This window comes from Microcaecilia unicolor, chromosome 1 (genome assembly GCF_901765095.1).
Source record: "Microcaecilia unicolor chromosome 1, aMicUni1.1, whole genome shotgun sequence".
Lineage (NCBI taxonomy): Eukaryota > Metazoa > Chordata > Amphibia > Gymnophiona > Siphonopidae > Microcaecilia > Microcaecilia unicolor.
In genome coordinates this window covers 250,192,200-250,215,799 of record NC_044031.1, presented here as the reverse complement: position 1 = coordinate 250,215,799, position 23,600 = coordinate 250,192,200, and the positions used below count along the sequence as shown (strand labels likewise).

The 23,600-nt window shown below is 43.4% G+C and overlaps 1 protein-coding gene across 1 annotated transcript in view; it reads left to right on the top strand.

Moving 5' to 3' along the window:
* The window catches only part of TRANK1 (tetratricopeptide repeat and ankyrin repeat containing 1), a 222,299-nt gene that overhangs the window by 172,432 nt on the left and 26,267 nt on the right, over positions 1-23,600 (top strand). The window contains exons 19-21 of the mRNA XM_030205498.1: positions 11,724-11,827; positions 12,123-12,255; positions 20,635-20,780. Of these exons, the coding sequence (XP_030061358.1) occupies positions 11,724-11,827; positions 12,123-12,255; positions 20,635-20,780 (383 nt within the window). The remainder of the gene's footprint in view (positions 1-11,723; positions 11,828-12,122; positions 12,256-20,634; positions 20,781-23,600) is intronic.

Genomic DNA, 23,600 nt, shown 5'->3' with positions numbered 1-23,600 from the left:
GTCTGAGCCTTTCTTGAAAGTTGAGGGGATAGTGGTAGAGGTGAGCAGTGCCTGGATTTTTATGTTTCTGCCACTGCATTATTTGTGTAGCTCCACTAGCTCTACACAGCCTTCTGTTTTTGCAGCTAGGGAAAGTGGTGTTTCTCCTTCCTTTTTCCCTCTTGCTGTAATGCAGTGACAGGAGTGCAATATCAAATTGCCAAACAGAAGAAACCTCATATAAGAGAGTGAATACTTTAAACTCCATTATCTGCAATGTGTATCTGTAACGTTACGCCTACAGGAACATAACATAAAAGAATAGCCATACTGTGTCAGACCAATGGTCCAGTATCCTGTTTTCCAAACAGTAGCCAAGCCAGGTCACAAATACCTGGCAGAGACCCAAATCGAGGCAGCACTCCATACTAAAACACAGAAAGGAGATGGAGCATCCAGAGCAGTAAATATTAGTGGATTATCTCTTATCTCTTTGTTTGATTTCCCGCTTTTTGCCTTATGTCTGCTTCCCTTTTGTTGCTCCTGTTTTCCCATTCGTATTCTCTTATTTAGCTCCTTTCGTTACTGTATTTGTTAATTTTTATATAACTATTATATCCTGCTGTATTATGTAATTCTCTTTTAACTTTGTTAGCCACATTGAGCCCGCACAAGCTGGGAAAATGTGGGATACAAGTGTACCAAATAAATAATAAATAAATAAATTAGTGGATCATCATAAATATTGTAGAACTTGGTGATAGATTTCAGTCTTTCTTGAAGAAAAAGAGAAATAACTTTCTGAGCAGCACACTTCACAGGTTCTCCAAACTCTAGTATATGCAACCGAAGTAGATCTTTTCCTAGCTTGGAGCAAAGTTGTAATAACATCGTAAGTATAACTTTTCTTTCTTAGCTTGGACCTTTCAAGAGCCATGCTGTAAGGCCAAAGGACGATGAATCTTCCATCTGAATTGGACCTTGGGAAAGAAGTCCCTTGTGAGGCAAAAGATGTATCTGGAGTCAGATAAGATCATGTACCAAAATCTTTTGGGCCAATCTAGGGCTACTAACACTACCCGACCAGGATGACGAGCAAGTTGGTGGAGAACTGTGCCTATTACTGACCGAGGGGAGAATACATATGGCAGGGAGTTCGTGGGCCAAGTTTGAAATAGGATGTCCATGCCTTTCAAACTGTATTCCCTTCAATGACTGAAGAATCTTGGAACCTTGGCATTGTTCCTCGTGGCCACAGGAAGTCCCCACTTAGTCCAGATGAGAGAGAGTGCTTCCATTGAAAGTTTCTATTGTTTCCAAAGAGTTTCTGCTGAGGAAGTCCACTTGAGTGTTCAGGTTTCCTGCTCTGTGTGCTGCCAAACTCTTTTCCCAGTGGAAAAGAAGTTGAGCCTCCAGACTAGAGGAGCACTGTGGGTTCCCCCTTGTCTGTTGCTATAAAGATACTGCTGATGCGTTGTCTGATAGAGCTCTCACTGGTTTCACCAGTATGGCAAATGCTAGTAGTCACGCAAAAAAAGTAGAGAAGACAACAAAAATAACAGCTCCGGGAGTATATGTAAGGAAATCCCACACAGATGATTATCCAGGAAAAAACACCTTTATTTGCACCAGTACGGACTCTCAGTTCTAGATGGTTGATTGACCATGATGCTTCACTGGAAGACCATTGGGAGCATGTCCAATTTGGCTACCATTTATCCTAAAACCTGCATATAGTCCCATTCCTGAGGACTGTGGAAGCTGTATAAGGTGGTACACTTGAGACTGAATCTTTTGTTTCCTGAGAGCAGAAAGGAATACCTTCCCGGCTCATGTGTCAAGCAGGACTCCAAAGTATAGGAGAGTCAGAGAAACTGAATCAAATCTCTGTAAACCTGGAAGATGTAATGGGGCAATCTGACAAATTGAAGAGTAGCAGATCGCCTGGACAGGATGGTATACATTCCAGAGTATTGACAGAATTGAAAAATAAACTTGTGGAACTATTGTTAGTAATATGTAAGTTATCAAGCATGGTACCATAAGATTGGAGGGTGGCCAATGTAGTGCCAGTTTTTAAAAAGGGTTCCAGAGGTGATCAGGGAAATAACAGAGGTGAGCCTGATGTCGGTGCTGGGCAAAATGGTAGAGATTATTATAAAGAACAAAATTACAGAGCATATTCAAAAGCGTGGATTAATGACATGGGTGTAGTTTGTTTAATTGGGGGGGGGGGCAAAGGATGGGGCAGGGCATATTAGCATAATTCATTTGTGTGTATATATATATATATATATATATATATGCAAATGAATATGCTAATATGAAGGAGGGGAGAAAGAGCCAGCTCTTTCTCCCTTCCTTCCTTCCTCCTTACCCAGCACGCCCTCTTCCTCTCCAGTAGTATTTCCCTACCCTCTTTCCCATACCATGCCAGTGTAGACCTTCGAAATGCATAAGCTCTATATGTAGATCCTTCAAGAGGTAGTGTGTCATGATTTAGGCTCTACTCCCTTTCTGATGTTTTGTGCCACCTCAGTAAGGCCAACACACAATCTCTCCACTGCAAAACACTATACACAAACTTGTGCAAAAACACACTCATAACCTTACCAAACCATAACAGCACTAATTCCAAGGACAGGACGAGCTACAACCTTATGCGTGGAAAGGCAGCACTGTAATTACACCGGGCTCTAAAACACCAGTACACTACCTAGTGACAAAAAAAAGGACTGCAAATACTACACACTAGCAGAATACTGCACCTTGATCACACATGAAAAACACATGACATAACAGATATGACACAAGGAACTAGAAATAAAAAAAACTATGAAGGCAAAATACTGAACTGGATAGTTACCTCAAGAAGTCAGACTCGGCATGCAGCAATACTAGAAAAATTGAAACTTACATGCAAAATATCACAGATGCACATTTCCAAAGGCTGACATATTCCAATTAATACATTCTGAATAAAATACTTTTTTCTACCTTTGTTGTCTGATTATTTAGTTTTTCTATTCACTTTGGTCCCAGTGTCTTTTGTTTTATGCAGTCTTCTTTCCATTTGATATTCTTTCTATTACCATGTCCACCATCCTTCTGTGTCCTTATGCATCCTGTCTACCATCTGTAGCCCTGTCCCTATCCTTTTTCCAGTTTCAACATCTGCCCTAAGTAGAGAGGTGTGGTAGCCGTGTTAGTCCACTCTTAAAGGTAATCAATAGAAATCAAACAAAATTAAAACATGGAAAAGAAAATAAGATGATACATTTTTTATTGAACATACCTTAATACATTTCTTGATTAGCTTTCGAAGGTTGCCCTTCGTCAGATCAGAAATAAGCAAATGTAGTAGCTGACAGTGTATATAACAATCTCTCATAGACAGTCTAGCAGGGTGGGTAGGAGATGTGTATGGGGACTTCAAAGCATTCCATAGATAGTCTAGCAGGATGTTTGTGGGGAGGGGAGGGGAGGATGATAAGCAGAGAAATACAACTTTATGGTTTATAATGGGCTAGAAAACCCAGATCCTTGTTAAGTCCTGTCTGTTGGGTGTTAAAATATTCAATCATTCTGACTTCAAAGGTTTTACGTTCCTGTATTGTTTTAAAGGTACCTTTCAGTATTCTCACTGTGAAATCACTGGTACAGTGTCCTGGTTCTGTGAAGTGCTGTCCCACCAGGGTGGGGGCCCTACTGGCTGTATTGTTCATGTGATGTCTATGTAAATTGAATCTTGTCTTAAGCATCTGGCCTGTTTCTCCAATATAGCATCCTTCCTTACATTTTTTACACTGAATGATATATACCACATTGGAAGATGAGCATGTAAAAGCTTCCTTTATGTTGAATATCTTTCCTTTGTGAATGACTGTGGGGTCCGGTGAAATGTTTTGGCATAGTTTGCAGCTAGATATATTACAAGGAAGTGTGCCTTTCTGTTCCTTTTCAGTCTGTGTTGGGAGTTTACTTCTGATAAGCTTGTGTTTTAAGTTGGGAGGCTGTCGGAAGGCCAGTACTGGTGGGGATGGGAATATCTCCTTCAGTAATTCATCCTCCTGGAGCAAAGGTTGTAGATCTCTTATGATTTTCCTCAGTTTTTCCAGCTCTGGATTGTATGTCACTTCAAGGGGGATTCTGTCTGTGGTTTTTTTCTCTTTGTACTGTAGCAGATTTTCCCTGGGTGTTCTGAGGGAGGAGGCAATATTTTTGGAGATTATTTTGGGGTTGTAGTCTTTCTGTTTGAAGGATGCAGTCAGGCTTTTAAGGTGTCTGTCTCTGTCCCCTGGGTCAGAGCAGATACGGTGGTATCTTGTGGCTTGGCTGTAAATGATGGATCTTTTTGTATGTGCAGGATGGAAGCTGGAGTTGTGGAGGTAGCTGCATCTGCCTGTGGGTTTCTTGTATACAGATGTTTGTATACAGCCTTCACTGATTGAGACCGTGGTGTCCAAAAAATTGATTTTTTTTCTGGGGAGTAGTCAATTTTGAATCTGATTGTAGGATGGTATGTATTGAAGGAAAAGTGAAATTGTTTGAGTTTCTTCACCCTCCGTCCAAATCATAAAAATGTCATCGATGCACCGGTAGTATTTTAGAGGTTTGGTCTGGTGTGTATTCAGAAATGTCTCTTCCAGCTCAGCCATAAAAAGGTTGGCATATTGGGGTGCTGTCCTGGTGCCCATCACAGTGCCCATTATTTGTAGATAGATAGATATTGTTAAAGCGGAAGTAGTTGTGAGTTAAAATAAATTTGATTAATTTTGTAATCGTTTCTGGTGAGTATTGATGGTCTAGTGTGGATGTTCTTAGGAGTTTCCCACATGCAGCTATGCCATCCGCATGTGGAATGTTGCTGTATAGTGATTCTACATCCATCGTGACCAGAAGGGTGTTAGGTGGTAGTTGCTTGATATTTTTCAATTTATTCAGAAAGTCTGTGGTGTCTTGTATGAAGCTGTTACTTTTGTGCACGAGAGGTTTCAGAATTCCCTCTACGAGTCCAGATATTTCCTCCGTGAGTGTGCCAATACCTGATATGATTGGCCTGCCTGGGTTTCCAGGTTTGTGGATTTTGGGTAGCATATAGAATGTGCCTACAGACTGTTGGTTTGGTATGAGTTTCTTCAGATGTGGCTGTACTTGTTTAGAAAATGTTCTGATAAGGTCTTTTAGCTGTTTTGTATAATCCTGTGTGGGGTCCTCAGTTAGTTTCCTGTAGTATTTATTGTCTGAGAGCTGACTATGTCCTTCTTCAATGTATTTTTGTGTGTCCATAATTACCACTGCGCCTCCTTTGTCTGCGGGTTTGATGGTAATGCGTTCGTTAGTTTGTAGAGTTCTTATGGCCGCTCTTTCTGGTGGGGTAAGATTGTACAGAATTCTTTCTGGTGGGGTAACATCTGCCCTCAAAGTGTTCCAATCCAGCCCTTAAATTCAGCAATTTTCTCTCCATCCATATCCAACATTTCTCCTCACTCCCCTCCATCCATGTGCATCTACTTCCTTTGTCTTCCCTCCCCTCCATCCATGTGCATCTACTTCCTCTGTCTTCCTTCCTCTCCATCCATGTCCAGCATTTCTCCTCTCTCCCCTGCCTGCCCGTCCATCCATCCATGTCCAGCAACTCTCCATTCTTCCCTGCCCTCTCCTCCATCCATCCATATCCAGAAAATTTACTGTCTCCCCTGCCCCCTCCATCCATCCATGTCCAGCAACTCTCTGTTCTCCCCTGCCCTCTCCTCCATCAATCCATATCCAGCAAATTTGCTCTCTCCCTGCCCCCTCCATCCATCTATGTCCAGCAATTCTCTTCTCTCCCCTGCCTTCTCCTTCATCCATCCATGTCCAGCAATTCTCCTCTCTCCCCTGCCTTCTCCTTCATCCATCCATGTCCAGCAATTCTCCTCTCTCCCCTGCCCTCACCTCCATCCATCCATGTCCAGCAATTCTCCTCTCTCCCCTGCCCTCTTCTCCATCCACCCATATCCAGCAAAATTCCTCTCTCCCCTGCCCCCATTCATCCATCCATGTCCAGCATTTCTCCTCTCTCCCCTGCCCTCCATCCATCCATGTCCAGCAAATTTCCTCTCTCTCCTGCCCCCATTCATCCATCCATGTCCAGCAACTCTCCATTCTTTCCTGCCCCCATTCATCCATCCATGTCCAGCAACTCTCCATTCTTCCCTGCCCTCTCCTCCATCCATCCATATCCAACAAATTTACTGTCTCCCCTGCCCCCTCCATCCATCCATGTCCAGCAATTCTCTTCTCTCCCCTGCCTTCTCCTTCATCCATATCCAGCAAATTTGCTCTCTCCCCTGCCCCCTCCATCATCCATGTCCAGCAATTCTCTCTTCCCTGCCCCCTCCATCTATCCATGTCCAGCAATTCTCCATTATCCCCTGCCCTCTTCTCCATCCACCCATATCCAGCAAAATTCCTCCCTCCCCAGCCCCCATTCATCCATCCATCCATGTCCAGCAATTCTCCTCTTCTCCATCCATATCCAGCAAATTTTGTCTCTCCCCTGCCCCTTCCATTCATCAATCATGTCCAGCAATTCTCCTCTCTCCCCTGCCCTCTCCTCCATCCATATCCAGCAAATTTTGTCTCTCCCCTGCCCCCTCCATTCATCAATCCATGTCCAGCAATTCTCTCTCCCTTGCCCTCTCCTCCATCCATCCATGTCCAGCAATTCTCCTCTCTCCCCTGTCCTCCCCTCTTCTCCTGTCCAGCGATCTCTTCTATTGCAAGAAGACCTTACAAGACTGAGATGGGGATCCAAATGTCAGATGACGTTTAATGTGAGCAAGTGCAAAGTGTTGCATGTGGGAAAGAGAAACCCAAACTATAACTGCATGATGAAGGTTCCATATTAGTAGTCACGGACCTTGAAAAGGATCTAGGTGTCATCATACGTTGAAACCCTCTGCTAAGTGTGCTGCGGCGGCAAAGAAAGCAAATAGAATGTAAGTATTATTAGGAAAGGAATGGAAAACAAAAATGAGGATGTTATAATGCGACCGCAACTTTAATACTGTGTTCAATTCTGGTCACCACATCTCAAAAAAGATATAGTGGAATTGGAAAAGGTACAGAGAAGGGCAATGAAAATGATAAAGGGGATGGGACGAGTTCCCTATGAAGAAAGGCTGAAGCGGCTAGGGCTCTACAGCTTGGAGAAAAGATGGTTAGAGGTATATAAAATAATGAGTGGAACGGGTAAGTGTGAATCACTTATTTACGTTTTCCAAAAATACTAGGACTAGGGGGCATGCAATGAAGCTACTAAGTAGTAAATGTAAAACAAGTTGGAGAAAATATTTCTTCACTCATTATGTAATTAAACTCTGGAATTTATTGCCAGATAATGTGGTAAAAGCAGTTAGCTTAACAGGGTTTAAAAAAGGTTTGGATATCTTCCTAAAAGAAAAGTCCATAAGCCATTATTAAGATGGACTTTGTAAAATCCACTGCTTATTTGTAGGATAAGCAGTATAAAATTTATTGTACTGTTTGGGATCTTGCCAGATATTTGTGACCTGGATTGGCTACTGTTGGAAACAGGATACTGGGCTTGATGGACCTTCGGTCTGTCCTTGTATGGCAGTTCTTATGCTTTGGAGATGACGTGAAGATTTTCAGTAGGTGAGGCCCTTATTAACCAGTTGTCCAGGTAGGGCTGGACTCTTGATTTGTTTGTGCCAGAAGGCTGCTACTACAACTGTGATCTTTGAGAAGGTCCTTGGAGCTGTGGAGAGACCAAAGAGCATCACTTGAAATTGGAAATTATCCACAAGAATGGAGACATGGAGGAAAGCCTCATGGGGAGGTCAGATAGGAATCTGAAAGTTTGCCTCTTTTTGAAGTTTACAGAGGTCAGAAACTTGCCTGGTTCAAACAAAGCAATGACTGAACATTATGAAATGTGCTACGCTTAGAGCTCGGCTTATGTGTTTGAGATTCGGAACCAGATAAAAGGATCCCTCTTTCTTTGCCACTGCAAAATAGGCCCCAGTTATCCCCTGGTACTGGAAAGCCCTGCACCCAACTGAATGAGATGCTGTAATGTAGACTGTGCTGCCTATCGTTTGGATGGTGCCTTATGGAGACTCTAAGTAAAAATCTATGAAGGAGTGGTGAAATTCTAGCTTGTATTGTTCTGTTATGATCTCCAAAATCCACTGATTAGAAGTTATCCAGGTCCACTTGTCGAAAAACTGTGACAGGTGTTCTTTCAAGGTTTCTAAGGCATGGACCATCATTGTGAAGAGCAGGAAGCACTGGAGGAGTGAGAGGTTTAACTCAATCCTCTTGTGTGTGCATGAAGGAGAATTGTTTCTCTGAAATCATGGTCTTTGAAATGAGGTAGACTATCTTTGGCCTATGACGCTTGGCATCTCAAAGGTGTGAATGGGACTGAACCAAACAGAAAAAGGTTTGTGTTCTAAAGGGCAGTTTATTGAGTCTGGACTTGGAGGCAGCATCTGTAGCAGATACTGCCAAGGCCATCTCCTTTGCAGAAACTCTAGGAGATGCAAAAGAGAGTATCAGCCAAATATGCTAATCCTGCTTTCAGGGTTCGAAAGTTGAGGGAAGAATGGAGATCGGATTCCTGAGAAGACTTGCGTGTTGAACCCAGCAGAGCAGCAAAAAGCCACAAACTGTAGCTTGGGGACACAAAGAAACTTCTTTAAAGGAAAGTTTTTCAAGGGTTCCTTCAGCCTACTGTCCTCCATGTTCTTAAGAGTGGTATAACTGAGTTCTTCCACGACAAGGTTCAGAAAATAAATCTCGAATTCTCATCCAAGCCACCCGCACCTCTCCCTTCCCTTGTCCCTCCCCTTGTGCGTTCCCCTATCTCCCCAGCCCCCCTTCCTTTTCCTCCTTTCCCGAAGTCACTGATAAAGAAATAACTCATCTTCTCTCCTCCTCAAAGCGAACTACCTGTTCCTTTGATCCCATTCCTACCCACCTTCTTAACACTATCTCTCCTACTCTCACCCCGTTTATCTGTTATATCCTCAATCTTTCACTTTCCACTGTGACCGTTCCTGATGCCTTCAAACATGCTGTGGTCACACCACTCCTTAAGAAGCCTTCACTTGACCCTACCTGTCCTTCCAACTATCGACCCATCTCCCTCCTCCCCTTCCTCTCCAAGATACTTGAACGCATCGTTCACTGCCGCTGTCTTGACTTGCTTTCATCTCGTGATGTTCTTGACCCACTCCAATCTGGCTTTCGCCCTCTTCATTCAGCTGAAACTGCACTTACAAAAGTTTCCAACGACCTGTTTCTGGCCAAATCCAAAGGTCTCTATTCTATCCTCATCCTTCTCGATCTAGCCGCCACTTTTGACACTGTTGACCACAGCCTACTCCTTGATACGCTGTCTTCACTTGGATTCCAGGGCTCTGTTCTTTCCTGGTTTTCCTCCTACCTCTCACTTCGCACATTTAGTGTACACTTTGGTGGATCCTCTTCCACTTCTATCCCATTGCCAATTGGTGTACCTCAAGGTTCTGTTCTCGGGCCTCTCCGGTTCTCCATCTACACTTCTTCCCTTGGCTCTCTGATATCATCCCATGGCTTTCAATACCATCTCTACGCTGATGACTCCCAGATCTACCTCTCTACCCCCGATATCTCAACCAGCATCCAGACCAAGATTTCAGCCTGCCTGTCTGATATCGCTGCTTAGATGTCATCTGAAACTTAACATGGCCAAAACCAAGCTTCTCGTCTTTTTCCCTAGACCCACCTCTCCTCTCCCCTCTCTCTATTTCTGTGGATGGCACTCTCATTCTCCCTGTCTCATCAGCTCGTAACCTTGGGGTCATCTTTGACTCCTCTCTCTCTCTCTCTCTCCTTCTCTGCTCACATTCAGCAGATCGCCAAAACCTGTCATTTCTTTCTCTATAACATCAGCAAAATCCATCCCTTCATCTCTGAGCACTCTACCAGAACCCTTATCCACACCCTTATCACCTCTCGCCTAGATTACTGCAACTTGCTTCTCACCCACCTCCCACTTAGCCATCTCGCTCCTCTTCAATCAGTCCAAAATTCTGCTGCGCGACTCATTTTCCGCCAAAGTCGCTATGCCCATATTAGCCCTCTCCTCAAGTCACTTCACTGGCTCCCTATCCATTTCCGCATTCCGTTCAAACTTCTCTTACTGACCTATAAATGCATTCAGTCTGCCACTCCCCAGTACCTCTCCACTCTTGTCTCTCCCTACGCCCCCCCCCCCAGGTACTCTGTTCTATTGATAAATCTCTCTTATCTGTCCCCTTCTCCTCTACTGCTAATTATAGACTCCGTTCCTTTTAGCTCGCTGCACCTCATGCCTGGAATAGACTTCCCAAGCCTGTACGTCTAGCCCCCTCTGGCTGTTTTCAAGTCCAAAATTAAAGGCTACATCTTTACCACTGTTTTTGACTCCTAATCACTGCTCACTTGCCCTGTCCTTTTATCCTCACCTCTTTATTCCCTTACCCTTAATTGTTCTGTCTGTCTGCCTGTCTTATCTAGATTGTAAGCTCTTTGAGCAGGGACTGTCTTTTTGTGTTTGGTGTACAGCGCTGCATATGCCTTGTAGCGCTATAGAAATGATAAGTAGTAGTAGTATTGTGCTCTACTGGAATTGTCATTTTTCATCCTCACTACTGTAACTGATGTGTCTACTTTAGGGGGAAAGGGAAATGGGACTTAATATACCATCTTTCTGTGGTTTTTGCAACTATATTCAAAGTGGTTTACATAGTATATACAGGTACTTATTTGTGCCCGGGGCAATGGAGGGTTAAGTGACTTGCCCAGAGTCACAAGGAGCTGCAGTTAGAATCGAACCCAGTTCCCCATGATCAAAGTCCGCTGCACTAACCACTGGGCTACTCCTCCACTTAAGCTTATTTTCTGGGAGAATGGGATATAGCTTAGACATGGCTTGAGCTATTTTCAGGCTAATGTAGAGTATTTAAGCCAAAATCATCTTTTGCATAGCTCCGTGAACAGGAAAGGCTTTATGCGGCATCTTGGTTCCTGACATAATTGGATCTGATGCTGCAGAGGCACCTTGAGGCACTGAGGAGGAAATATTGAAAACCCCCAAAGCTTTGACAATCGGCGAAGAGAGCTCTTCCTTGTGGAAATGCCTTTCCACTGTAGGATCATCACCATGCTCAGTTTTAAGTCTTCCAAGGAATGACCAGAAGCAAAAGATGGTCACTTCAGTCTAGGACCTGAGATCAAAGATTCACTGTCTAAATCTTGTGAAAAAGGAGATGAGTAAGGGGGAGGCCATCTCCCCCCCCCCCCCGCCTTTTCAATTATATGCTATGAGAGATACGCACATATTTACAGAATAGCCTTTAGGTGGAAATTTGACATGTTAGTATTCTAAATGTTTTCATGTGTAAAGTGCATACGTTTTAGCACCCATTTTATACAATTGCTCTTTAGAGGGGAAGTTATGAATGTGTGGTACTGTTAAGACATGTTAATGCAGCCCTTGTTGATAACTATGACCCTCGGTGTCCTGTTGGGGGGAGGGGGGATTATATTACAGATCAATGCTTGTATGCTTATATTTGGAAAAAAAATTAAATATAGGATTGACTTATTAACTAAAATTTATAAAAACATTTTGTCAGATGTTTTTCTTAGTCTTCTTCCTGGGTGAATCATGCCTGTGTTAGATAACTAATTTAATCATTTAATTTCAGGTTGCTGCCAAATGTTACCAGAAGGGAGGCGCAAGTGAAAAGGAAAAACTAGCCCTAGCACACGATGCTGTACTCAATGTGCAAACCAAGAAAAGCAGTCCCAGGTAGGGTCAACACATAGTTCTATTAATGGAAATGTTCTTGTGGTGGTGGCTGGAAAAAATAGGGATACCATAGATAGATGGTTTATGGAGGCTTCCCCATGGTCTCCTACCACACCAGTATTGCAGTGGATCTATTACACAGACTGCAAACCTGGGGTGGGGGTGGGCAGGGAGCTAATCCTTTGTGATTATTATTCATTATATTTATTTATTGACATAGCTGTCTGATTTGTGCAGAGTCATTCATAGTACCCATTATTTTAAAATAGCAAGGTTATTGTTTGCCTTTTTTCAGGGAGAGGCAGATGGAATATATGGAGCTGGCGAAGACCTATTTGGAATGCGGGGAGCCTAGACTGGCGCTGAAATGCCTGGCTTATGCAAAAGAGTTCCAGCTCTGTGGAGAGCTTTGTGAAAGACTGGGAAAGGTATTGGATCTTTCAGCTTTTTTTTTTTTTCACTCCTAAAAAGAGCGGGCAAACCTTGAAGATGATCCATTACATTGAATCTTATTGTATCCTGTTCTTTTTTTTTTTTTTTTAATTTATAGAAGTCTTTATTAATTATTGAGAGACATAACAGAAAAACAACAAGCCACAAATGGCTACTTAAACAAGTACAATACAATAAAGGAGGAACATAACCTCCAGTACCCAGAAAGGACATGGACATTATGCATTCAGCTCTCCAGTGGCATTCCTAGGGGGGCGGACACCCGGGGCGGGGCCCGGCCCCCCCGGGTGCAGCGCAGACCCCCCCCTTCGTGAAAGAGCCCCCCCCCCTGGGTGCATGCTGCTGGGGGGGGGGGGGTGCCGCAGCGCGCGCCTGCTGCGAGTTTACTAACTTTGCTCGTTCGCTGCAGCTCCCTGTTCCGGGGCAGAGGGAGCTGCAGCGAACGAGAGACGTTAGCGAACTCGCAGCAGGCGCGCGCCGCGGCACCCCCCCCCCAGCGGCGTGCACCCGGGGCAGACCGCGCCCCCCCCCCTTGGTACGCCACTGCAGCTCTCAAACCTAAGACAATAAGTGCTGCACATGTACTTCTAAGATTCTGACACGTTTTTGTAATTATCTCCCCCCCCCCCCCCCCCCCAAAAAAAAAAACCAAGACACCTCCCCCCACCTCCTCCTCTCCTCCTCTCCCCACCTCCTCCTCTCCTCCTCTCCCCCACCTCCTCCTCTCCCCTCCACAATCCCGAGCTTTCAACAGGAGCAGTGTTTCAAGAAAGGATTCCAAATAGCTTCCCACTTGGTCAGAGTGTGACAACGAGTTGCCCAGAATCTCTCCATTTCACATATGTACCATAGCTTATTTAACCATGTAACCAATGAAGGTACCAAAGGAGATTTCCATTGAGCAGCCAGAGTGACCCTAGCAGCTGACATAGCATGGCAAACCAATAAGGCCTGCAATTTGGTAACGCCTGGAGGTTTCTTTGGGAAAAGAAAATATTCAGGTGACCACTTTATGGGCTTAAACAGCCAACTCTGTAATCTATATTGAATTGCCTTCCAGTAAGCCCGCACCTTCACACATGGCCATCAAAGGTGTCCCATGGTTCCCATCTGTCCACATGCCCGCCAACACAACGGTGAAACCGTAGGGAACATATGGTGAAGGCGGGCTGGAGTAAGGTACCACCTATATAAAACTTTTACCGCATTTTCTTTAAGAGGAACAGAGAGAGAAATCTTTTGTAAAGCATTTTCAAGCAAAGTCCAATTATCAACCCCCAGCATCACTCCTAGCTCCTGATGCCAACGCAACCGATGCTGCACGTGGGGTTACATTTGCCTACGTTGCAAACGAGCTGAGACCCCTTGTCCCCTTGGAGTATTCACAAAAATCTTCAAGAAAGGCGTCTTCTCGAATCACCTTGGCCTTTATTTCAACAGCAGAAAGAAAATGTTTCAATTAGTATAAGCAAAAAATTCAGTTGGAAAAATTGCGTAATTTTCAGCCAAGGTGTCAAAAGCGATGAAGACTTCATCATCAAAAAGTTGACCCCAAGTCTCAAGGCCCAGGGTAAACCATCGAGAAAAAGGCCCTGGTTCTAGGCCAGGAGGAAAGAGTGGTTTATATATTAGTGTAAGTTTAGATAAAACTGAATCCGGCTTGGCAAAAAGTCCATCCCAGTAGTAGAAGGTCACCGGAATTGATGGGCACACATCCCTGCTCATGGCACAATAATGATGTGGAAGCCACATTAATGAACGTAACGGGCAGAGATCGACCGAAGCCTGGTCCAAAGCTATCCACAACTTTTGAGGGCTAGCATGAAACCATTCAAGAGCAGAGCGAGCCTGTGCCGCCTTATAATACCAATAGATATTAGGGATGCCCAGGCCACCCTTTTTTTTGGTCCCGATAGAATAAGGATCTGGGGTGTCATGGCCGTTTGTTAGACCATATAAAATGGAGACGACGATTCTGTATTCCCGAGAGAAAATTGCGTGACAAGCGGAAAGGGAGGACCTGAAAGAGATACATCAAACGTGGCAACACATTCATTTTCAATGTTGATATTCTTCCAAACCATGATATTTCAAAAGTACCCCAGGCCTCCAAATCTTTATATAATTCCCGCAACAGGGGAGGGTAATTGGCCAAAAATAAATCAGAAAAGTTTTTTTTTAGATGAATCCCTAAGTACTTAATTCTTTGAGTAACCTAGCGAAATGGAAAGGCTTGCTTTAGAGAATGTAAAACCGGTCGGGGAATTCCGAGAGCCACAGCTTCCAATTTAGTCATATTGAGTTTAAACCCGGAAACAGAAGAATATTCGGTTAAAAGCTGTATTAGATTTGGCAAGGAAATTAATGGTTTGGTTAAGGAGAGAAGTACATCAGCAAACATAGCTGGTTTGTATTCACGGCCACCTACCATAATACCTGAGACATTAGGATTAGAATGTATAGCAATAGCAAGAAGTTCCATAACCAAAGCAAATAACATTGGCGAGAGGGGGCATCCTTGACATGTACCCCTAGATAAAAAGAAAAGTAGGAGAATTACACAGGCTCGAGGAGAATTGTAAAGAGCTTGAGTCCAGATTTGGAATCCCGGCCCAAGACCAAAACGCTCCGGCCAATGAACGCGATCAAATGCCTTCTCAGCATCTAATCCAAGAAGACACATGGGAATCTCAAGCTTTCTGGCTTCATGCACACACACATACACAAAAGGAGTGACACTGGCTGCACATAGCAGGGCATGTTTCTCCACTCCTACCCTAGCTAAGATAATATTCAAACACCTTTCTGACATCATTTGCAAGTTTCTTTAAATTAGTCCTTTTGCTAAATGGTTGGCTAGAATCTTGGCTAAGATTTTAACATCTGAGTTAAGAATGGAAATGGGGCGATAAGAAGAGCACTCCGTCTTGTCCTTTCCCGGTTTTGGGATCACCGCAATCCAAGCTTCCATCATTGAGGGGGGTCAAATCCTGACCACTGCGAACGTCATTTCAACTAGTATGGGAGCAAGTTCCCCTCTAAACGCCTTATAAAAATCATTCGGTAAATCATCCAGCCCAGGGGATTTCCCAGTTGGGAGGTCCTTAATAATTTTTGTGATTTTCTCCATCTGTACAGGACGTTCCAAAGCACAGTATTGCGCTTCTGTTAAGGAAGGAAGCTCTTGAGAAGATAAAAAGGCCTCAATTGCTTCTGAATGAATCGTGGAGTCCGCCGAGTATAAAGACTGATAGAAGGTGTGGAGGCGTTGATGAATCAAAGAGGACTTAGTTAAAACATTATTCCTGCCATCCTTGATCTTAAGGATAGTGCGATCAACTCGTTGCTGCCTAAGTTTAAGAGCCAAGGAACGACCTGGCTTATTATGATTGACATAATGAATTTGTTGTTGTTGAGATCTACAAAATTACAGCTGTTCCAAATAAATATTATCTAATCTTAAGTGGAGAGCTTGAATCTCCCTCAAAGTTGAAGCCTAGTGAGAAGATTTATGAAGGTCTTCCAAATGGGTCAGCTTGGAAATACAATTCTCCACTTCAACACGCCTGATCCAAGCCTGTGCACTTGCCTTTTGTAAGAAAAATCCTCTAGATACCACCTTTACAGCATTCCAAACAATCCCCAAAGAAGGCCCTGAAATCAAGTTATTATCAAGGTATTCCCTTAAGAGTGTTCTAGATCCAGCTAAGATCTTGTCATCCCTCAGCAAAGTTGTATTTAAGGTCCACCTCCTATCATTGTCTTCCTCACGAAGAGAAGAAAATTGAACCCAAGTCGGACTGTGATCCAATATAGTAATAGGTCCCATGCCTGAAAGACCCTCCCCCCTGTGCCAAAGAGATATCAATTAGTAAATAGTCAATACGGGAATAAGAGTCATGAGAATGAGTGTAAAAAGAATAATCCTGTTCCGTCGGATGATGCAAACGCCACAAGTCACATGTACCCAATGTTTGTGTGAGTTCAGTCAGCGTTTTTGAGTTCTTGATGTCTGTTACCAGCACCGGGCCAGATCTGTCCAGTGTAAGATTATATACCTTTTTTTAACAAACAAAACAAAAATCAATAACAGCAGACGAAACAAGAATGAGTAAACTCTCAGGCTGGCACTTCGCATCCTGTGGGATTGCATTGTTCAGTTGTGTCTCGTTGTCAGGAGTAGTAGACAGTATTTCTTATGGATTTCCAGTTTTGGTTTGACCTGGGGCTTTGATTAAATACTGAGTGTCAAGAGGGCTGCACAAGGACCTTATGCTATGCAGGGCTGGCTCAAGGAACTATGGCTCCCCGAGCCAACTTTTGCAATGCCCCCCCCCCCCCAATAATCTGATATCTCTCCCTCCATTTCCCCTCTTCCCCCCCACCGATGATCTTGTATCTCCCCCTCTCTCTTGTCACCCCTTGCTCTGGACCAAATAAGGCACTGGCTCAGAGCGCTGATTATAAAGATTGCCAAAATCCAAGTACAGCATCTATCCCTTTAGGAGTTTGAAGGTAGACCAGACAGGTATTTTGACACCCTTTTTTACCGGCGCCCTGGGCCAGTGCCTCACCTGGTCGATAGGTTGAGCCAACCTTGATGCTATGACATGACAGTTAATTCTCAGTCTTTAGGAGGGAATAACCCAAGCATCTGGACTGGTATGAAGGGAATCAAGGAAAGAAAATTAGCAGGTAAGGCTAATTTAACTATTTTTTTCAAAAACTAAGAGACATGTCATGGAGCTATTAAGTAGCATTAATTGCTCTAGAATTTATTGCTGGAGGATGTGGTAAAAACAGCTTAGTTGGGTTTAAAAAAAAAAGTTTGAACAAGTTCCTGAAGGAAAATATCTATGAACAATTGTTAACAAGGTTGCCTATCCCTGAGGATAAGCAACATGGAATCTATGTTTTGGGATTGTGCCAGATATTTGTGCCCTGGATTGGCCACTGTTGGAAACAGGATACTGGGCCTGATGAACCTATGTCTGATCCAGCATTTCAAAATCTTAATATAGGGAACTTTGTTCCTTGTTTTAAAAAAAAGTTGGATTTGAGCCCTATACTTTGTATTGTGAATCAAATGATGATCAACTGCATTATTTTTTTCACCACCTGTGGTACATAGAATTCTCTGTCGACCTGGTCCATTATGCTGTATGCTCTTCTTTGGGCCTAAAATAGTTCCACTTGTAAAAGTAAAAAGCCACAAGGATGATTTATTCTTACTCTCTCTTGTGCCTTTGTTGTCAACATTTAAGAGTGTGCTGGGCACATCAGATCTTTGCACATAGTGAAGGATAGAGGAGTGTAAAATGTCACTCAGGGTTGAATGAGCTCCCTCCCCTTATCCCCTGCTGAACCTGTAAATCTTTCCAACTAAATCCTGAAACAGTTAAGAGAGTCAATAAATAGTCCTAATGACCTTGTAGATGAGCCTTTATTGGAAGACATTTTATTTTTATTCAGTTCTGATCCTGTTTACAAAATAAAATATACAGCATAGGCGCCCCGTGTAAGAGGCTTGGGGAGGCTAAGCCTCCCCAGCCCAACCGTGACCTTCCCCTACTGCCCCCACAAGCGCAGGGCTCCTTCCCTCCCGACTCAGCTCCCCGACCGGCACCCCTCCTCCTCTCCGTTCCTCCCCCCCCCTCCCCCCGCATGTGTTTTACTTTCCGTGGCAGCGACGGCAGTGAGGAAGAAGGCACTGTGGGCTCGCCTCTGGCTCCAGCTTCTCCCTTCTCTCTTCACACAGTTTCCTACCTTCTGCGATGATGCATTTTCTGTTTCCGCGAGGGCGGGACACTGTGTGAAGCGGGAAGGGAGCTGGAGGCAAGTCTGCAGTGCCTTCCTCTTTACTGACGTCGCTGCCATGGACAGTAGGGTTAAACGCTTGGGGGGGCAGGAAGAGAAGAGGGCTGTTGGGGAGCTGAGGGAGGGCAGGGAGAATTGCTGGACATTGAGGGGAGGGGGAGAGAAGAGATCGCTGGAGGGGAGGGCACGGCAAGAACAGATCGCTGGACATGGAGAGAAGGGAGGGCAGGGGGAGAAAAAGAGAACGTTGGAGAGGAGGGTAGGGGAGAGAGGAGAATTGCTGGCCATGGATGGATGGATGGAGGGGAGGGCAGGGGGAGAGAAGAGATCGTTGGACAGGAAAGGAGGGGAGGGCAGGGGAGAGAGGAGAATTGCTGGACATGGATGGATGAATGGGGGCAGGGGAGAGAGGAAATTTACAGGATATGGATGGATGGAGGAGAGGGCAGGGGAGAATTGAGAGTTCCTAGACATGGATGGATGGGAGGGTAGGGGAGAATGGAGAGTTCCTAGACATGGATGGAGGGGAAGGCAGGGGATAGAGGAGAATTGCTGGACACGGATGGATGGAGGGAGCAGGGGAGAGAGGAAATTTGCTGAATATGGATGGATGGAGGAGAGGGCAGGGGAGAATGGAGTGTTGTTGGACATGGATGGAGGAGAGGGAAGTCAGGAAGGAGATGTACATGGATGGAGGGAAGTGAGAAATGCTGGACATGGGTGGAGGGCAGGGAATAGAGGAGAAATGTTGAACAAGGATGGAGGAAAGGAAGGACAAAGGAAGGAGATGCACACGGATGGAGTGGAAGGGAGAGAGAAGAAATGCTGGTCATGGATGGAGGGGAGGGAAGACAGAGGAAGTAGATGCACATGGGGTGAGGAAAATGGATATGGATGGAGGGAAAATTGCTGAATTTAAGGGCTGGATTGGAACACTTTGAGGGCAGATGTTGAATGGAGAAAGGCTAGGGACAGGGCTACAGATGGTAGACAGGATGCATAAGGACACAGAAGGATGGTGAACATGGTGATAGAAAAAATATCAAATGGAAAGAAGACTGCATAAAACAGAAGACACTGGGACCAAAGCTAATAGAAAAACTGAATGCTCAGACAACAAAGGTAGAAAACATTTTTTTTTATTCAGAATTTATTAATTGGAATATGTCAGCTTTTGGAAATGTGCATCTGTGATATTTTGCATGCAAGTTTCAATTTTTCTAGTATTGCTGCATGCTGAGTCTGACTTCTTGAGGTAACTTTCCAGTTCACTATTTTGCCTTCATATCTGTTGTGTCATGTATTTTTCATGTGTGATCAAGATGCAGTATTCTGCTAGCGTGTAGTATTTGCAGCCCTTTTTGTTTTGTTTTGTTTTGTTTCACTAGGTTGTGTACTGGTATTTTAGAGCCCTGTGTAATTATAGTGCTGCCTTTCCTCGCATAAGGTTGTAGCTCGTCCTGGCCTTGGAATTAGTGCTGTTATGGTTTGGTAAGGTTATGAGTGTGTTTTTACACAAGTTTGTGTATAGTGTTTTGCAGTGGAGAGATTGTGTGTTGGCCTTACTGAGGTGGCACCAAAACATCAGAAAGGGTGTAGAGCCTAAATCATGACACACTACCTCTTGAAGGATCTACATATGGTCGTTAATAAAAGGAGCTCATTGTGAACACTATCCACTCTAAAAGGGTGTTTTGTGTCTCTACATGAGAATTGTGATATTATGATCCCTTGTTTCAAATTGTTGACGGTCTGCATTTTCCATATGGGTGGTATATTGGTGTATTAGGGTCTGCCTAGTGTTATGGTACAGTAAGGTTCTGAGTGTGTTTTTGCACAAAGTGGTGCATAGTGTTTTGCAGTTGAGTGATTGTGGTTAGTATATGCTTTGAGCAACCACTTTATTCTTTGACATATGATAGATATCTAATATCTAAATTTAATAAAAGGTATTAATTGTGACTATTTTATTTTTACTTATTTTTTTTCTGTGTGTTGTCAGACAATTATGGATGTAAGCTCCGCCCCTGGCCCGCCCCTAACCCCACCCCTAACCACCCCCTTTAGCCTCCCCAAGCAGTTGGGCCACCGACCGCCTATGATATACAGGTAATTTTATGAAAGGATTGTGTTAAAGGTCTCTTATAAAAGAAATAACTTATGGGTTGCACATGTAAAAGTATGCACAGTGCCAAGAAATTGCATTTATGTGACGTGTAGGCATATTCACTGCTGGAGTTTGGGTGGAGCTGTAATTTATGCACATTTATAACACGCAAAAGTTTACGCTTGCTTTCAAGCAGGAGTAAATGTTCATGGATTCAATGTAGGCACAATGTTTGCTGCTTTGCACCTAGTATTTATAAAGACACATAGGCATCTGTATGGTTTTATAAAATAGGCACCTCCTTGGCCTTCACACATGGGCAATCTGTTGTAATACGGGAGCACTGTACTCGTTTTCCAGCAATGATCTTTATGTTTCCAAAGTAGATTATTAAGTATTTCTGGGACCTTCTCTTCTGTTTTGTTTGTAGCCAAAAGAAGCAGCATACTTCTACAAAAGAATTCAAAATTATAAAGCAGGTGCTAGGTGTTTTGAACAAATCCAGGAGTTTGAACTAGCTCTGAAAATGTACTGCCAAGAGAAAATGTACGAGGATGCTGCTCACGCCGTTGAAAGGTATTCCCTTTGTTTTTCCGGCCTTATTCTTTCAACTGTATAGATTTATGTTTTCATTGTTTTTAAAAGCCTTTCTTGGAGCAAAAGCTCTGAGAGGACTAATAGTTTTCTGGCTGCTTCTCTTTTGCTTTCTGTCGAGGTCCATCCATGGTATATACAATAAGTAAAACTAAATACTTGTAAGTGCCGCTGAAGAGTCAGACTGATGTGCCCCAGTTGAGGGACAGGCTTTCATAATCCATGTTACTGATTGGTGGGGGTTGTATTTGATTTTTGTTTTTATAAAGAATGGATGTGGGAGGTCTTGGTGGAACTCTTGCATACAAGTGGCTCTTGTAAAATGCACTGCCTCCAATCTAATCTAATCCTGCTTATTTGATTCAGTCCTGTCCTATAAAACCTTGATCATTTTGTGGCTAAAGCATGTCCATGGCTATGCGTCCTACTTTCACCATTCAATGAAAGCGTGGTGTGCTGGTAAATGTTTAACAACAGGCTCGCGTCCCCTCGTCCACCTCTGTGCCCCCCCCCAAATTACAGAGCTGGCTGTAGCTGGGGAGAGAGCCTGGGGGGGGGGGGGCAATGCATTACTCCAGGAAAAAAACATTAAATTATCCCAGGTTCCAATCTAATTCATGTTTAATGTGGGATAAATGCCATAAATAAGTAAATAAATATAAACTTTTAATGTTGAGCACCTGATTCTCAAAGTGGACATATTCCAAACACTATAATGAAAATAAAATGATTTTTTTCTACCTTTGTTGTCTGGTGACTTTGTTTTTCTAATCATGCTGGCCCACTATCCGATTCTGCTGCTATCTGTCCTCTTAACTCCGTTTCCAGGGCTTCCTTTCCATTTATTTCTTTACTTTCCGCCTTTCTTCTTTATTTCTTTTTTTTTTATTATTTTTTTTATTTATAATTTCACAAATAATTACAAGATAGACTTGTTAAAGAAAATTCGGAAATAAGAAATCTAGCAAAGGGAATTACAATAATATTTCTCATATCAGAAGAAACAATATTTCCCTATCTTAGACCACCAACACTTTAAGGGGGAGTCAAAGAAATTGAGGAGAACAAAAACAAATTATTTATCTTATTAGGCAATAGGACCTAGACCGCCCCACAGGTAGTTAATATTAAACTATTTCCCTTAATCCAAGAGGTCATTTGACAATCTTCTTTGATCCAACAAAGCTTTTCAATTGTTCAGGTTCATAGAAAATGTACTTATTATCCAAGTATTTGATTAGGCATTTACATGGATAGGCTAGCAAAAAGCTAGCTCCCAAAGCTTTAACTTCATCTCTCAATAATAGAAACTCTCTTCTTTTTTCCTGGGTGTATCTAGTAACATCCGGATAGATCCACAGACGAGATCCCAAAAAAGGTTTTTGAGCATTTTTGAAGTATAGTTTCATAATTGAGTTAAGGTCCTGCTCAAAGACAAAAGAAACTAGCAGGGTTGAACGAGTGTAGATTTCAGGCTGTGAATTTTCAAGAAAAGCTGTTAGATTTTGTAATCCATCCTCTTGCATTTCCTGCATTCCTGATTTTCTCCTTTGTTCCTCCATTTTCTTCTGTGGAATTGGAAGGTAGTATATTTTATTTATAGGAGGAATCATCTCGGGGGAACAATTAAGAACCTCAGTAAGATATTTCTTGAATAATTCTAAACCACTCAGTTCAACCATTTTTGGGAAATTTAATACTCTCAGGTTAAGTCTCCTTTTATAATTCTCCAGCTGATTTATTTTACTATGAATAAGAGTTTTATCCTTAATCAAGGAGACAGTTGTATTTTTTAAAGAGGAAATCTCTTGTTGAAAAAAATCATTCTGTTTATTAGTATCTTGTTTTATTTTTTCAACAGAATCTTGCAAAGAATCTACTTTAGTCACTAGAGAAGCTGTATCAGCTGCAGCCTTTAGAACTGTTTGATTCAAAGTTTTTAACATTGCCCATATGGCCTCGAGGGTTACCTCCGTGCGAGCTTCCTGCTCTTGTTGTTGAAAAACTCTCCCGCTCGCTGCCTCCGCAGTACCAACCGCCGAATAATCCTCAACGTCAACCTCGGACGTTGTTGGAGATTCCACCGCGTCTCGGTAGTTCGCGGGACAAGGAGGTGGGGAAATATCCGGTGAGGAAAGAGTGATGGTATCCTGTTCCAGGGAAGTTGTCGCTCCTCCGATCCCTTCCACAGCGGAACTCCTCACCTCTATCACCCGTGGCGTGCTTGTGGCGAAGGCGTCGAGGGTCGACTGGACCGATCGAGTGGTCGTCGCTGCGGGTGGTAAGCTCTTGACCACCCCTTTCCTTTTAGTATGGGGCATTTTGAGTGCGGAAATCTTGTTTTATTTATTTATTTTTTATTTATTGTTTGCATTTGTATCCCACATTTTCCCACCTCTTTGCGGGCTCAGTGTGGCTTACAATAAGATATGAAGAAAGAGAATACAGTTGATACAAATTGGTTATGGGTTACATTGTACAAGTTATGAGAGATAATCAAATTATAATCAGAAAAAGGTCCAGGGAGACTCGACGAACGCTCTCAAGCTGCGTCCGCCATCTTGAAACTCCCCTTCTTCTTTATTTCTTGTCCTACATCCGTAAAGAAAAGCTGGGTCCTCCGCATACTTGACTGTCCAGTGGATCCAGCTTCTGCCTATTTTCTTCATCCATGTGCAGTTTTTCTCCTCTCTTCCTTTCCCCTCATCTCATCTCCTTCCTCACTCTTCCCTCTCCTCCATCCATGTCCAGCAACTCTCCTCTCGCTGGCCCCCCTCCAGCCATTCATACTTTCCCAACAAT